The following is a 15,825-nucleotide window of genomic DNA, read 5'->3' on the forward strand; positions in this document are numbered from 1 at the left end:
ACCTTAAAATTAACCAGAATTCAAGTCAGCTAGCAATCTCTATTAATCACACCTAATAAAGCAATCCCACTGATGGCAGCAGGTAGCAGACTCATCAAACCACACTCATGAAACCATACTCAGAAAACTCCCCTGACAATGAAGTCTAGCCAACAAGCATTACCTTGGTTTTGGGCAGGAGCAGGCACTGCATTGAGGACAATGTACAGGCCCCTTGGCTTGGAAGCATTACTCCTGCACTAATGTCTATTTAAAACAAATAACATTTTAAGTCTGCCAAAGCCTGCAGTTTAAAGATCTTGAATTACAAATGATGTTCAGCTAAACCTTCAGCAAAAAACAATGAGAAATTCAAATTGACACATTCATGCCCTATAAAAGGGCAACTAATACTCCAGTAATGTTTGTATCAAACCAAAAGCCCACAGTGCCTGAAGCTCATTGTGTCTACTGGGTGTACTGCTCTCCTGATCTACTGCCAGAGCATTTTCTCTGATATAAACCCTCCACTGCACGCACACGAAACTAAAGGGAGATAGAAACATCTCAGAATTTTCTTTTTTGGCGGCGATCTTCCCTGGAAAGTGCCCAAATGGTGGCACTGAACAGAAGCCCACAGCAGCACACCCACTTATGTGCTTATGCAGTACTCATCTCTTGTGGCAAACTGGAAATCCCCCTAAAAGCCGTGGCCTATCCAACAAAAGATGATTCATTAGTCTTTAAAACCCTTAGTCTTTAAAGGACTGTTGCAAAGTCAACATTGTGCCTTCAATCTCACAGCTACCCAAAATAACGTTAGATTTACCAAGAGTTCCCCTCTAACACCTCTCAGTACAGGATGAGAAAATGAGAATCTCAGGCCATTTATGGAAGACAAATCATCTTCCCAAATAATCCCATGTGGCATCAATTAATCGGATGAACATGGTAGAACTAACAGGTGCTTGGAGCTTCCATAGAAATCATACAGTAGCAACACAAGCTAATTGCTTTCCTACACATATCTCCCCAAGGACATAATTACTTCATTAGGAAATAATGCCTTGCAGATGCATGATTAGTTGGGCACTTCTTGCTACCCCATAGCAGCTACTGAGCATTGACTCTGCTCTCTGGTTTAACTCCTGCTGATCCAGTCCTACCTAACAAGGGCTGTGATTGGGACTTCATGGAAAAGGAAAGCTAAAAATAAATATACATTAGCATTTTTAACACATAAAACCACTGAACAATGCAGTTTTAAAAAACCTGCAAAAATAGATGTCTTTTAACATTTGTAAATCCAGAGCTAGACTTGTCAAAGCAGAACCAATGCTTTGGGTCCAAAGCTCCACAGAAAGTCAGCGTGCTTGCAGCAGTCAGGCAGACCACAGCTGCTCTCTGCCACCAAACCGCCAGCCAAGTCAAGGCAAGGGTATCTTAATAAATGAGCAACAGACTAGTAATTACCATAATTTTCAAGCAGCTTATGCGAATCTTTCAGGCCAGCACATGAACGGTTTTTGTCTGAAGACTTTGTTTCAGATGATGAAACTTTAGATAAACCTCTTCTGTTTCTTGGAGTGCATTGCCCTGTGCTGGCTCACATTGTTGGCCAGGTCCATGCCTGTGGCCAGGATGCTTTGTGCACACCAACCCCTGCCCCCCCACCGCCCATTGCCTTCCCTCCCCACCTCAGGCAGAGCCAGGGCAGAACCAACGGATAAATAATAAGGAGCACAGCTTTTATGTTTCCACTGCGAAGTGAGACGTTTTTCTGGTGATAGAAACCAGGGACAACACCCTGCGGCGTGCAAACACTCGCTGCCCTCCCACTCCCCTGTCCCATGGATGGCAGAGAAGCCACACGAGTGCCCGTGCACTCACCTTGCTGGGGTTGTTTCTCTCGAAGGGACAAGGCTGTGGGCCACTGCTGCTGTAACTCCAGCCCGTCTCCTGCAAGATGTCAGGGGTCTGCTGCCGGGTCTGTCGCGACACGACAAAGTGAACCTGCTTCTCGCTGGCCTGTGGGAGGAGGTACAGTGTGAATCGCGCTGCTCTAGTCAATAAACCCCTGCACCTCAGCACCACAGAGTTCATGAAATGTGGGTACCATTAAAGCACAGTTTGGATTTCCCACTAATGTTGCAATGACATAAAGCAGTAGCATCAGTTCAGGTCAATAAAGTTCATAAAAGTTTCTCTTGAAAATCTGGTGTTAACTCAAAAAAACCCTTCTTATCTGCCCCAAGTTTGGCTGGAGGCAGTAATCCACAACAGTGCACCACAGCTCTCACATACACCTGTGTACACCACTGCAAAGCAGCATGTGCCTTCCACAGCAGAGAGACAGACAACCAGAGCTGCTGCTGCCTGACAGACAGGAAAGCTGGGAAAGATGCAACTAAGCTTGAAATGATGTACGTGCTTAAGCCTTGGCTGGTGAAAATGGGGACTAAACAATGTAACTAAGTTCACCTGCACACAGTGAGTGTGACAAATGAAAGAAAGCTTAAAGAAATAAATGTGCAACCATTTCGAGAAATAAAATCGTACTGCACTAGAACATGGAGAAAGAGGGAGGGCACAAGGAAGCACACAAAGTAATGGAGTTTATTCTTGGAAGAATAGCTTCAAAAACAATTAACCCAAGCTCAAAGTGCTTCTAGGCCTTTTTGCACAATGCAGTCATAATACTTATATGGCTGAGAGATGCTGCAGTGCTTCTACTGAGTTATGTTTGTGCGTTATTTTTAGGGTGCTATATGTGTGCCTGATTTTAGTGTTAATTTTGTGTACAGGTGGCTTTTTTTTTCCTCTTATTGAATCAGCACTGTATCCCAAGAAGCAAATGGCTTTATTCACCCCTCAGTAAGACTCACATGAATCTGTTCAAAACAACAGTGTTACAAAGATAAAGCTGAGAAGACTGGGGTTTAGCTGGGTAAATCATAGAAGTCAGCCTTAGAGGCAAACCAACATACTGAACTAAAATGAAGAGCAGTGTAGAAATAACCTCAACGCTATAGAAGCATACTCAGAGGATGTAAAAATGAATCCTCTAATCTCCTCCCCTCTAGGCTAAAGATCTTGGTGTTGTGCCAGGCAGGAGGGGCTCTTAAGGACCCATTTCCAGAAAGACTCCTGCCTGCTTGCTCTCAGGTTATATCCAAGGGACTGCTCAGTATATTGAGCGTGGAGCCCCCACACGAGCACATCTGGAGGTCTGATTCCCCTGGGGCTGCAGTTGCAGTGTTTGTTGGTACCACAGCCCCGGAGGCATCAGACCTCCTGGCTCGCTCACTGGCACAGTGACATGCCCTGCTCTCTGGGGAGAAGCTCCAAGGAGAGATGGCATTGAGCAAGCAGCTGGAAACCAAACCCAGATCCAATTGTGCTGTTGAAATCAAATCTTCCACAGACAACTAACAGAAGCCAGAGGAAGCCTCTGGGATTTTGGGTTTTGTAGCTTGGTTTGTCTTTTCTGGAGCTTAATTCAATAGTAGTAACTGAGAGTTAAAAAAAGCTTTTGAAAAATGTCATTTTAGTTAAGAAAAAGCAATCTACTTCTCCTAAATCTCTAACTTCAGGCCTGCAATATGCATGTTCAGGCTGCACTAATTCCAATAATGTAAAAAATGTGCACTTTCTTGCTTTCCCAGTATCTTGGGGAACACAATTTTTTTCACTAGAAACTCAAATCTTCACAGCTTCATAATATATCATTTGGTGCATACACATGTATTTCAAAATAATTTTCTGGATATTTTTACCAGACCTGTTTTTATGGAATATTAATTTGAGGACTCTGAACTCAACTGGTACCCAAAAGCAGAATGCTGTATCATGTCAGAAAGGAAACCATCCTGGTCCCTAGTTTGTAATATGATTGAGATGGAACTGAACAACACAAGATTAAACCAAGGGCACGTGGCCCCATGAAAATCCAGTTTTCTCTAAAATGAACAACTTCTCCTTAACGCAGCTTCTTTTTAAAACTCATCTGCTGCCACATGGTAAGCCTCAAAGTTGGTTATTTAGAGAAAGGTTGTAAATGTGATTAATACTCATAGAACAACTAGCAGAAGTTCAACAAGAGTCTCTATTGCAATATCACATTTGTCTCCAGGTCAGTCAAGTTGAGTAGTTTCTCAGAAGTCCAGAGTGTTTTAAAAAGTTATCCAAACAATAAGACCAGCTTTTGTATTTACGTACAAATAAAAAGCCGTTAATGTTTCTACTGATCAGAATATTCATTACTGACTCATTCTGATCCCTCTCTCTCTCTTACTCCTTGCTTTTTATACAATTCTTTTTCTGTATTTTATGCTGAAGTAAGAATTAAAGAAAAGAGATTAGCTTTGAGACTGAGTGCAAGTAATAGCTGAAACAATCGACTATAACTGAAATCTGTATTACAGACAAAGCAAATCAAGCAGGAAGGTAGAGACATGGTGGCAACTTCTGAGCATCTAGTAGGCAACTGCATATTGAAAAGAGGAAGTGGTGCTGCTCCCAGCAGAAGTTGCCCCATATCTAACAGGGATGATGGAACGTGGATACACTCCACATCACAACCTGCTTGTCAGAAGCAGTTGTTGTGATGAAGAGGGGCTCATGAGTCCACCACAGGCACTCTGAATTGTGGTAAGGGAAAGAGGGAGAGATGAGGGTGAACATCTGGGGTCAGTAAAGTCTGGCTCAACCCATGCAGCTTGGCTTGATGTGCTCACACGAGCACCCACTGACCTGTTACCTTGCTACTTTTCTTGTCACTCTCATGGAAAACAGATGTGGAATGTCATGTTATTTAGATTAAAAGTGCCACTTCTGACACAAGACCATGACTAAAGATGACATGACAAAAGGGAAGCACCGAACTCCCACGTGTTAGATGTGTGCACGTTCCTAATTAGCACTTACACGTTTTCTTCATTTCAGTTCTTGTGACTGAGTTTATAAACAGCCAGACATCTAATCTACTGATTAAAAACTGCTTCACATATGCTAATGTAGAATTGCTATAGGCCTGATGAATAAGACTTGTCTCAATTATTCATTATTTAAAAGTCAAAACTATCAGATTCCACAGAAATCTGATGTTCTTCCATTTGTGCTCAGACCAACTTTAAAAGTCCAACATTAAAAGCCACCACCTTTTAATGAATATTAGTTCTGTTTTTAAAGAAACCAATGGTGTATTTGTAGCTTCCACCACAACAAATCAGAAGACCTCAACGTACCGCTAGTGACACATTGAGGTCTCAACAGTCAGGTTGCTGTTGAGAAATCAGTGGACACAATGAAATATCCCTTCGTGTAAGAAGCAAATGCAAAACATTTGTGGCTTCAGTATAACGTTTTTTCTCTGTCATAACATGGAAACAGGAAAGGCAAATGACAATTGATGAAAAAACATGACAAAAAAGACACAGGTTCTGGGAATTTTGCATTAGACAAATGTGATTCATAGAGCTCAGACCAATGCAATGTAATCTTGGTTGTTTGGAAATCTGAATCTCCCCTTTGATGGGCATGTTGTTTAAATTCCCAGGGACTGGTGTGTATTTCAAGCATTATTATGAATAACATCCACTCTTTGGACCCCAATAAGGGCTTCAGTTGAGTTTTTAAACACTTGTATGTGAATGGCTATTTCGTTAGTAATTTTTTCCATTTCATCTGTAGGCTGCATGTGTTTTTTGCTTATGAAGCCTTGTTTTGCCTTATTTTGTAGCCATAAAGAACTGTTCCAAGAACACAATTTTTTTCAGAAAGTTTTTCATTCCAGACTTGTTGCCCTCAGAGAATTTAAACGTTTCCCCTTCTGCCTTCTGCTTCCAGTTAGTGAGATACATAAGGTAATAGAGAAAGATGCTGGACCAGAATTTCAACAAGTGGTATTATGCAAGGGGATGACATTTTCTTTACCTAAGCTATAAACTTCTTAATAAAAGTTGGCTACAACCAACTGTGATTCTATGCTAACAGAGGAATCCTTTCCACAAAATGAATGCATTTGAATGCTTCTTTCAGTCCGACTTATATTACCCTGATTACACCTGTCAGAAAAGGGGAAGCAGCCAGCCTGATTTGACATCTTTTTATTGAAGCCCATGAAATTCTTCAATATGTGAACACTCTACACGCCTCCAAATGAAACTTAAAAATGCACAAGTATAATAAGTGCTATAAATATGAGATAAAAGCAACAAAAGATTCTTGGCTTTGCTTTTTATGTTGAAGTTTTCTAAAAAAAACCATAGTCTGTAAACAAAGAAAACAAATGAAAATGGTTCTGGAGGGGGAAATAAGGCAGAAGCTGACTGATTTTGTAGCTAAGAAAGGCACAGCCTTTTTTTTTTTTTTGTGACAGTTTTGTGTTAAGACTGCTTAGTGCATTGCAGAGGCATTTGTTTAGTTCTCCACGAGCATCTAAATAGAGATTTATAAAAACTAGAGCTACAAATCCATTTTTCCAAAACACTTGGATTTCTATATGCTGGATTTAGGTAAGAAATACCTATAAGGAATGGACTACCTTCAGCTGTAAAACACATCCATGGGAAATCACTGAGTTTGGGAGGGTGTTGTTCATCCTGAAACATGACATCCATTGCCTTAGGCTACTCTAGTTTGCTCCAGGGCTGCACCAGAGAGCACTGTGACTCCTTCTGAGCTGGAGGAGTTAGGATCCTACTGGACCCAGTGCTTCCAGGGTGCAGGTTGGCATGCCTTTTGGCAGATAGCATCACGCTTTGATGATGCTCAGAGGATAGAGATGTTTACAGTGATCTGTATGTTCCAAAGCCTGATCGTAGCAGGCACCACTACCCGAGACATGAGAGTCCATGGCCACATTCACCCTTGAAGACACAATGAAACCAAGGAGCTTTTAGAGGAGTAAATTCCCATCCAAGCTTGAATGTATCCTTCCCTCCTCCAAACATGCAAACTCAATGTTTGGCCCTGCTTTGCAATGGATGGTGAAAACACGCTGCTTGGTTTTTGCACAGTTCAAAAACCGTGGTCAAAGTGGTGATGACAAACCTGTATCAGCTGGGCTGCACTCTCTGGACTGCCGTACCGATGGTCATGCCCATTGATGGCCAACACCCGGTCGTTCTCCTGAAGCTGTCCATCACGGGCAGCCATGCCACCTTCCAGCAAGTTGAAAATAAATACCCCCGGCTCATCGGCCTTGCGAACCAGCTTTATTCCCAGCTGCTCATCTGGACTGCTTTTGTTTAGCACAACATGGAAACTGTCATCCCTATTGCAGTGAGCATCAAGGGAAAGTCCACTGTTTCGGCATCGGTACCTCTGCTCTCGGAGCACTGTCAGTCGGAGCACGTGGCAGGGTTGTTTCAGGATTGACAGGGCATAGTTGTGAGGTACATTTTTGATGTCCATGCCATTTACCTGGAAGAGAGAAGTGTAAATCAGCAGCAGGAAGGCAGTCTATTCTGAGCTGGCTCTGGAGACAGCAGCTCTATTTACACAGATGTCTTCATACAAAGCGACATGTGCTATTTCAAACTGTGTCAAGCAGGAGGCCAAGTTTGCAGTGCAGAACAGCCTTCCCCCCAAGGAAAGGATGTGCTGTACAGACAGTTTCTGCCCTTTTTCTTCCCTTTTCTCCCTGATAGTCTCCAGACATACATGTTATTTTCCATCCTTCTTATTGTTCTTCCCAAGCTTCAATATCCTTTCATAGATCTTAGTTTTATTCCACTAGCTTCTGATTTCAAATTGCCTTGACAACCTTTCCTTTCACTCACACCACTTTCCTGCTGTTTCTCCCCTTCATTATCTCCCAGCTGTTCTTGGTACAGTAAAAAAAAAAATGTTCCCCAGTAATGAATCTCTAATTAAAATGCAGAAAAGAACCTCAAGTAGAACTTTAAATGCCCTGGGTATTCACTAGCAATTATGATGATTTACCACACCAGAAATCAGACTTTTAAAGTTTCTCAGTGTTTTCCAGTTAAGATTTAACTCAGATGACAGTAAAACTGCACAACTACCACTTTTTTAATTTGGATGGTGAAAAGAAAGAGCTTCCAGTCAATCCTGTCATGTCCATATGTGTAAGAATGACTAGGTATTGCACTTTATACTGCTAAATAAAAACCAGTTGTGAGATTGTAACTCACTGCTGGCTGGAAAACTCTAATCAGACAAGTTATTTCCACATAGTTTTACACTGCACAGATTGAACTATTTAAATATTAAGAAATGTCTCCAAAATGTAACAGAAATGGTCCCCAGCATGGACAAAAGCATTTGACTGGTGTTTGCTTTTGCAGATTGCCAGTGTGGCATGATGGGGCTGTCCCTGCTACAGTCTGGTGGGGGGTCTGCACCCAGAGAGACACACCTCAACTTAAAGTTGCCAGCTTGGGTACCATGAACAGCATGAGCTGCAGCAGGATGGGGCTGAAATTCCTAAGAATCCTTGGTAAATCCCTGGGCAATGAGCCACAGCTGGGGAGAGCTGAGCTGGGCCCATCCGTGCTACAGTCACAGCTTCATAGTGCAATTTGGATGTGCCCTGCAGGAACAGTTTTGTTTCAGTGGTGCCAGTAACTCTGCCACTCCGTGCTGGCACCAGGACAAAAAGCCTCCGTGAAAGGCACAACTGAGTGACACTTACCCAGCTACTACTCAGAACCACAATCCAGAGGCATTTTTTATACAGTACTACAGTGAAGTGTGCCCACATTGTGATCCTGAGAAACCTCTTTGGCCAGGGTCTGTCTGACATGAAGTAGAAGGCATGGCACAACCTTGGCATGCCTCAAGTGTCCTCAGATACCACTGAGCAAAAGCTAGGGGAGCATGGTGGCTTATACATGGTGCTCTGAACTTCAGAGGATTGTATCCTTAGTAATTACTCATATGGAATATGTAGTAGAAAAAATCAGTAGGACTTGAGGAACTACTCACTAACCCTACCAGCTAGGCATACCAGAGCAGGCAGTGGGATGGACATCGAGAGTCCAACCTGGAAGAAAACCCGAAAATAGGATGTCAGATCTTTGCAGTCCATGCAACTTCTAGCTCCTGTAGCCTTATCCCAGCTAATGCCACAATGGTTAGCCTGGGCATCAGCACCAGTCTGTCCACGGCAGCATGACCTGCCTAGAGTGAATGAAGCAGCCTGCTCTCTAATGTGAGAGATTCTAATCTGGAAAACCTGGGTGAGCTCCAGCTGTACCTTTGGCTTGCAATGTGAATATACCTGTGCACTCCAAATACACACCATCGAAATATCAAAGCAAGGAAGGAACTAGTATTTTCTGTAGTCACTCTTTTCATCTAAGGACTGATGCATTAATATAATTTACCATCCTCGCTGAACTCCAAGTCACTGGAGCAACTGAGAGTGCAGTTCCCATTCAAAAGCTGTTGCTGATGGGATGTAAAGATGTAAAAACATGTGATCTTTAACCATCTGGCCCAATTCTTGTTCATCTCTTGTACATTTCTGAAGAAGTAGGAGCAGAAATAGCAGTCAACAGCTAATGCCTGGAGACCGCTCAAGTTGTTCTTAAAGATTTCACCTGGGGCTGCTGGTGGAGCAACACTCACAAAATAAACTGGGCAGTGTCTAACACTCCTGTGGTATTGAACACATCATACAGAGGAGCTAGATACTGAAATAACACTCATCAGCCCCCTGTCACCCATCCTGGTATAAGTGGGATATGAGGCAGTGGAAGCCTCACCAACTGAGATTTAGGCCCACAGTTCAGTGGAAACAAACTGGACAAAAACCCCAGTCTCTACTGACAGAAACAACTTTTGCACCACTGGGTCAGAAATGCCAACAGTCTATTGTCCTACATTGCATTTTGGATCTACCATGTTTGAGGAGAAATCAGAGTGGTTTGTCAGTGACTAGGAAACAGAAACAAATCCATGAACTTAAAAAACTGTTGAAATTAATGAAATCATTACAGCACGTAGAGGAACTGAATGTCTTTGTGCATGCAACGTTGCAAATATCATTATAATTGACTTAATCTTATTCTTTGTTAGGATATTTTTATCTTGTACCTCCACAGTATTGTACCTTTAGTATCATGTCTCCAGGCAGCAATCTTCCATCTCTGGCAATTACCCCATCTCGATAAATATGCTGTATAATAATGTGAACCAAGGGGGTCTCACTGCCTCCCACAATCCTAATGGCCAGACTTTCATGAGGATCGGTACGGCTGATTTTAATGCAGGTAATTTCCCCATCTGGAATCAGGTGATACAACCTGGGAAAACCTGGAAATGCACATAAGGTATTTATTTGACATCACAGCTTTACTTTGTTGAAATATGCACGGCACAAGTTCAAGTACCTGCCAGTTAGCCAAACTAGGTTTTATGCATGGATATAATTTCTAGTAAGAGGGTAGGAAAGAATAGGTATGCTTGCTGAGTGGACTTGAAGGGATCTTTTCACAATTAATATATTCCTTTTTTCCCCCCACAAAACACAGCCCTAAACTTTGATGTAATCCAGACAGATGAAATGTACTTAAAAACTGTTACACATTTTAGGAGAACAAAATACATTTTTAGTCCCCAGAGACGCCTCAGAACCACGCCACAGTTCCTTGCTGGCTGTAGAAGAGATGGGTGTGGGCACCTCAACAAACACCCATCCCTTCTGTGCTGGATTGCACACTCTGTCTCACTGGTAGCATCCCAGGCTGTTCTCTGGTTTTGATGCCATAGTGGAGGACTGGGTGCTTGGCTTGTGACATCCAAGGAAGCATTTTATTTATCTTCAGCTAACAGAAGGACAAGATATCTTGGACAATCCAAACCACACAGTAGTTTCCCTACCAGATTCCTCTCCCTTCATCACTGCCTGAACTCCAGGAAGTAGGAGTGACTGGTTCTTACTGTGACGTATCTGTGTTAAAACTATGGTATGCTCAGAGTGCCTGGAGAGAAAGATCTCTGCTGGTCCTGGCAATCTGGCTGTGGGAAGGAGGGACTAACGGTGGGTAGAGGTCTTTTTGTATTTATAATGCACTGGATAAGAGTATCCTCTTCCAAACACCACTTTTCAACTGGCCTGTTTGACTTCACAGCATGTCACTAATACTCTCCTTCCTTCTAGGTCCACACTCAGCAGTGAGCAGAGTTGAAGTAAAAGCACCTGGGAGTTTTATAGCACAGGTGTGTCAGCCTTCAATAATTTTGAATCCCCCACAGGTGAGAGAAAGCTTTTGAATTTTTTGCATGCAGGTCCAATCCAGTGCTTATATGAAAAACCTGTAAACCAAAAAATTAACTGCTAGTATTTTTTCAATAACCTATTTTAGAAATGAAAGTACAGTAATTGTTACTGAATAGTGGTTAAGTGTAAAATGAAAATTAACAGACCAATATCTGAGATAGAATAAATATTTTCTAGTGCAGAATTAGCAGGTAACAAACCAGCAAGGCACCAAAGCCTTTTGGGAGAGAGTAAGGGGGAAGAAAGAACAGGAAAAAAATACTGAGAAACACCATGTTGCATCCCTTACCACTTCTTTGATCATATTCTCTTCGGGGTGGGAAGCTGTCCTCCTCCACATCTGTAAAAAGCACCTACCGGTAGCACAGACTTCGACTTTGTGGTTTTACAAGAGTTGACAGGTAATAAAAGTCTATTTAGATAACTACACAGCCTTTACCAACCTAATACCCAAGTATTCATTTAGTTTATACTCTTGTAATAGCAGTTTCTGCGCTAATACATGTTTACTTAAGTTTGGCATGCAACTAATGTCTCAGGAAAGGTGCTTCATTTTCCCCATACTCTTCTATTTTCTAAATGCTATTGCTCAGCTTATAATTTGTTCAATTCTCTCTAGCCTGAAGTGTGGATTCACTTGATCTAAATCCAGGCCTCTAAGTCAAATGCACAATTTGGTGATCCACTTGCTCTGACTTCCTTTATAGTGCACAGTCACCCAAAGGAATCAATACCCCTGTAACTGTTAAATCACCCCTGGAAGTGCCAAATGTTCTCCACTGCTGCTTAAGAAAAATGAGGCAATTAACTCTGGCATCTCAGTGGGGTGCTTTAAGTCAGATGATACAAGTACTCCTCAAAAATCACTAGCGGTCTGATCCCTGCATCAGAATAAGCATGCGAATTTTACATTCTTAGTGTGGCTACAAAGGTAGCTATGTGTAAAATGCAAATGAAAATCTGGATACCTAGATCTTCTCTGCACACAAATAGCATAAATCGATATATATATATACATATATATTTTGAAGATGACCAAAACATTCTTATAGTAGAACTACTTCCATTTCCCATTGCATGACTCACTTCACATCCTAACAAACTGTGCTTTTTGACTCAGACACTCATTTTCCCATAGCTCAATCTGAAAACTTTTCTAAAGGAATTATCCAGTTACATTTCTTGTCCATGGAGAACTGTGCATTGAACAAGCTATTGACACTCTCACGTTATTTCAGTCTGTAACCCCAGAGCAAAATCAGGGCAATGCGGCAGTGAACAAGTCACTACACTTGTACAAGACTTACATATATCTTTACATAGGGTATAAACTTAAATAAGTTTCTTTTCATCTTGAACAATGCCTTAACTGGTTTGTTAAGTCTTGCAGTGGCACTTGGCTGACTTTCAATATGAGTTTATAGAGATTCTTTTAGAGGAACTTTTAATGCCTAATTTCCTTCTGAAGTGAGCAATCTACAACAGAGCAAATCTTCTCAAGACATTTTTCTTGCCAGTTTACAAGTTTCTAATGCTTCTCTTTTATAGTTAGCAGGCTGTACTGTCTTACTTCTTGTCTTTATTTGATTTGTGCACTCTATCACATATAATTAATAAATTGAACCATTTTCTCCAGATGGGCTAAGCAACAAAAATAACTCCATCATCCATTAATTTCTGCTCTCTTCGTTGCAGACTTGCCTCTTTTTGTTCCAGACATATACAGACATATACACAGACATTGTATTGCCAACAACCTAGACTGCTGTAAAGAAAGGCCAATATCTATTTTGATAAACTAACAGTAACATCTGACAAACTAAATGTATAAAATACTCAAACACACATTTTTTAAATAAGAGAATTCATAATAATTTTTCACCAAACAGCCTGCATACACTGTGTGCAGTTTGATCGAAACCTACCACACCTATTATAAGATGATGCCATGTCTAGAAAGCAATGTCTTTGAATTGAATTTTTGAATGTTCATACCATACCCAGAAAAGGTGGACCCTTTTTCAGCACCTGGTTGTGTACAGTGAATGGGGCCTCAGCAGGCCAATTTAAGGGTCTTCAACTCCAGCTGGGTTGAGGACTTGCACCACTCAGCCTGTTGGGAGGCTGGAGTATCATTTTTCACATACTCCATTTTCCAGCCCTTACAGTCTCATTGGTATTCTCCATAATCTTAGGCCAGGTTTTCCAGAGTCGGAAAACCCAGGAGTATTGCATACCTTTCTTTACCATTTTATATTTCCAGTCCTTAAATATCGAAGAGCTGCTGAATCTAGAAAGGAGACTTTCTGTCTCATTTTTGGTGATTCTTGCAGGTTTTCCCACAGAGTGTTGTGCTTTTGTCACCGGGGGTTGTATGGAGCACTCTGAATCTGTCAATATAATAAAATGTCATCTGCATTTAGAAAGATTGTGTGGGCTTTTTCCTCAAAAAATATTTCCCTTATACTAGTGTGCAATTTTATTTATATTTTCACACATCCCATTACAGTAACAAATAACACAGGAGAGACCAGCTTTGCAAAGTAAACTCCGCTTGTCTGGCACAACGTAGGACACCAAACATTCATTAGTATAGTGGCCATGAGATAGTACTACAAAATTTTAACTATGCTTAATATTTTATCCCCACAGTTTATAACATTTAATGATAGTGTTCCTTCAGTGCTCAGGTTTCAGCTGACTTCTATGCGTACCATGTTCCTTCCGATAGTGCGGCCATGAGTGTAACTTCTGTCTTCATTCCTGGTATTCAGTACAACAAAGCACTGTGTAAGGTTTGCTGTGACTCTTGAGTCCAGATTAATCAAAGGTCACTGTAAACAAAACTTGTGTCTGTGTTTGCAAGTCCTCATTTAGATCAGAAGGCCTGACTGATGTGAGATGCCAGCCCATCGCCACAAATAATGCTGTCTGCAGGGACACACACTCATGCTTCCCAGCATCTGGACACCAGAATTTAAATGAAGCTTGTGTAACCCATTGTAGGAAAATTCTTGTGTCTCTGAATGTCACATGCTCTTGCACTGGTGTGGGACTTTATTCTGCAACACTTCCTTCCCAATGGATTTTCATGCAGCGTTTCATTCTCCCAGCAGTTTGCCATCATTTTGATTTAATGCCTTCCATTAATTCTCCAGGGATGCTGCTCTGATAGAGGGGGCAGGTAGAAGGTGATGCCAGTTCTAACATCTCTTCTTCCTTTTGGACATTCCTCTCAACAAAGGAGCCCCAAAATAACTAAAATTAAACTGCTGTAGAGCCAAATGTGTCTCAAAAGAGTTGTGGCTCTCTCATTTACAGCAGGAAAATTTATCAGTCTGCAGTAGAGGAAATGCTAGAGAGACAACCCCTTTCTTTTGGAAATTGCCTGGCTCATTGTTCCAGAGCAGAGTACTTCGAACCAGTTCTGTACAGCTGTTCTGCGAAATCAGAACCGCAACAGAATCAACTCTGGGAAAAAGAGAAACAGTGTGGCATTTCTGTGGGGTGCAGCCTTCCTGAGACAGAAGTTGGGTTGCTCTGTCTTGTACTGGGGTGCAATAAACCACTTTCTTTTCTGCACATAGAGAGCCTTAATACCATGAAATGCTTGATACCATGTGTGTTTCACTTACCTTCTTTTTCTTCATGTACTTTTCCAAATATTGAAGCATATCTATCCATCTATCTATCTTATATATGTATGTATGTGTATATATATAAATATATATATAAATATATATATATATATAAAATACTAAACTGAACTGTTCTGTGGTCTTGCCAGTGCCTGCTGGGGCTGCCTTGGTCTTGACTGCTGCAAAGCAATAACAGGTGGTAGAACTGCACCTACCATGAGACTGAGTTTGACTTTGAAAAACATTTGTCATCCTCAAGCAATCATAAATTCAATTTCTTTTACAATGGCTTGACTGCAAAATGGAACTAATCAATGTTTTTGAAAGCCAGAAACACAGCTCTCTTTTACTGTAAAATTGTATAGAGGTTTTTTCAGTTGCACCTGTAAATTCTTTCCTCCTAAAACATTAGCTGGTTTGCAACTTGTATTTGTAGATCAATTTAAGTACAGAGTATATCTGTTTATAGTCCTTCTTGGAAGTGAATTAAAAGTGTAATGCCAAACTAAGAGCACGATGATACAAATAAGCATAGCAAAGCTGGAGCAGTCTTTGCTTGGAGATATTTCATCATTTAAGTAGATTGTCAAGGTCATTTACACTACTAGATCCAGTCAGAGGATATTACATCTTAAACGCATCAGTGCCATAAGCATGTCCCTGTCACCTTCACTCACGTCTCAGAATAAAACCACCTCTTTTAAACTTTCTGAATTTCTACTTCAGTCCTGGAAAGCTATTTGTAGTTGCAAGCGCTATTAATAAAATTACTCTTAGGTAGATATCACAAGCTTGGGTGCTGCACTACAGAAAAATATTATTTTGCATGGGTTATTGATAAACACCAAATTATTAAAAATGAGAAAATCTTAACAACTCCTTCCCTCAAATATTTTCTCATCAGTGTTTGCACTTCTCATTCACATCTAACATTTTATTTGGTTTGGACATTTAACA

General features: G+C 41.2%; 1 protein-coding gene across 3 annotated transcripts in view; it reads right to left on the reverse strand.

Moving 5' to 3' along the window:
• LNX1 (ligand of numb-protein X 1) overlaps positions 1-15,825 on the reverse strand; it is a 68,777-nt gene that overhangs the window by 13,276 nt on the left and 39,676 nt on the right. For all 3 annotated transcript variants that reach the window (XM_027635824.1, XM_027635825.1, XM_027635826.1), the window contains 3 exons: positions 10,061-10,263; positions 7,033-7,404; positions 1,870-2,007 (listed from right to left, as the gene is read on the reverse strand). In XM_027635824.1, the coding sequence (XP_027491625.1) occupies positions 1,870-2,007; positions 7,033-7,404; positions 10,061-10,263 (713 nt within the window). The remainder of the gene's footprint in view (positions 1-1,869; positions 2,008-7,032; positions 7,405-10,060; positions 10,264-15,825) is intronic.

This window comes from Corapipo altera, unplaced genomic scaffold, assembly GCF_003945725.1.
Source record: "Corapipo altera isolate COAL_440 unplaced genomic scaffold, ASM394572v1 22b, whole genome shotgun sequence".
Lineage (NCBI taxonomy): Eukaryota > Metazoa > Chordata > Aves > Passeriformes > Pipridae > Corapipo > Corapipo altera.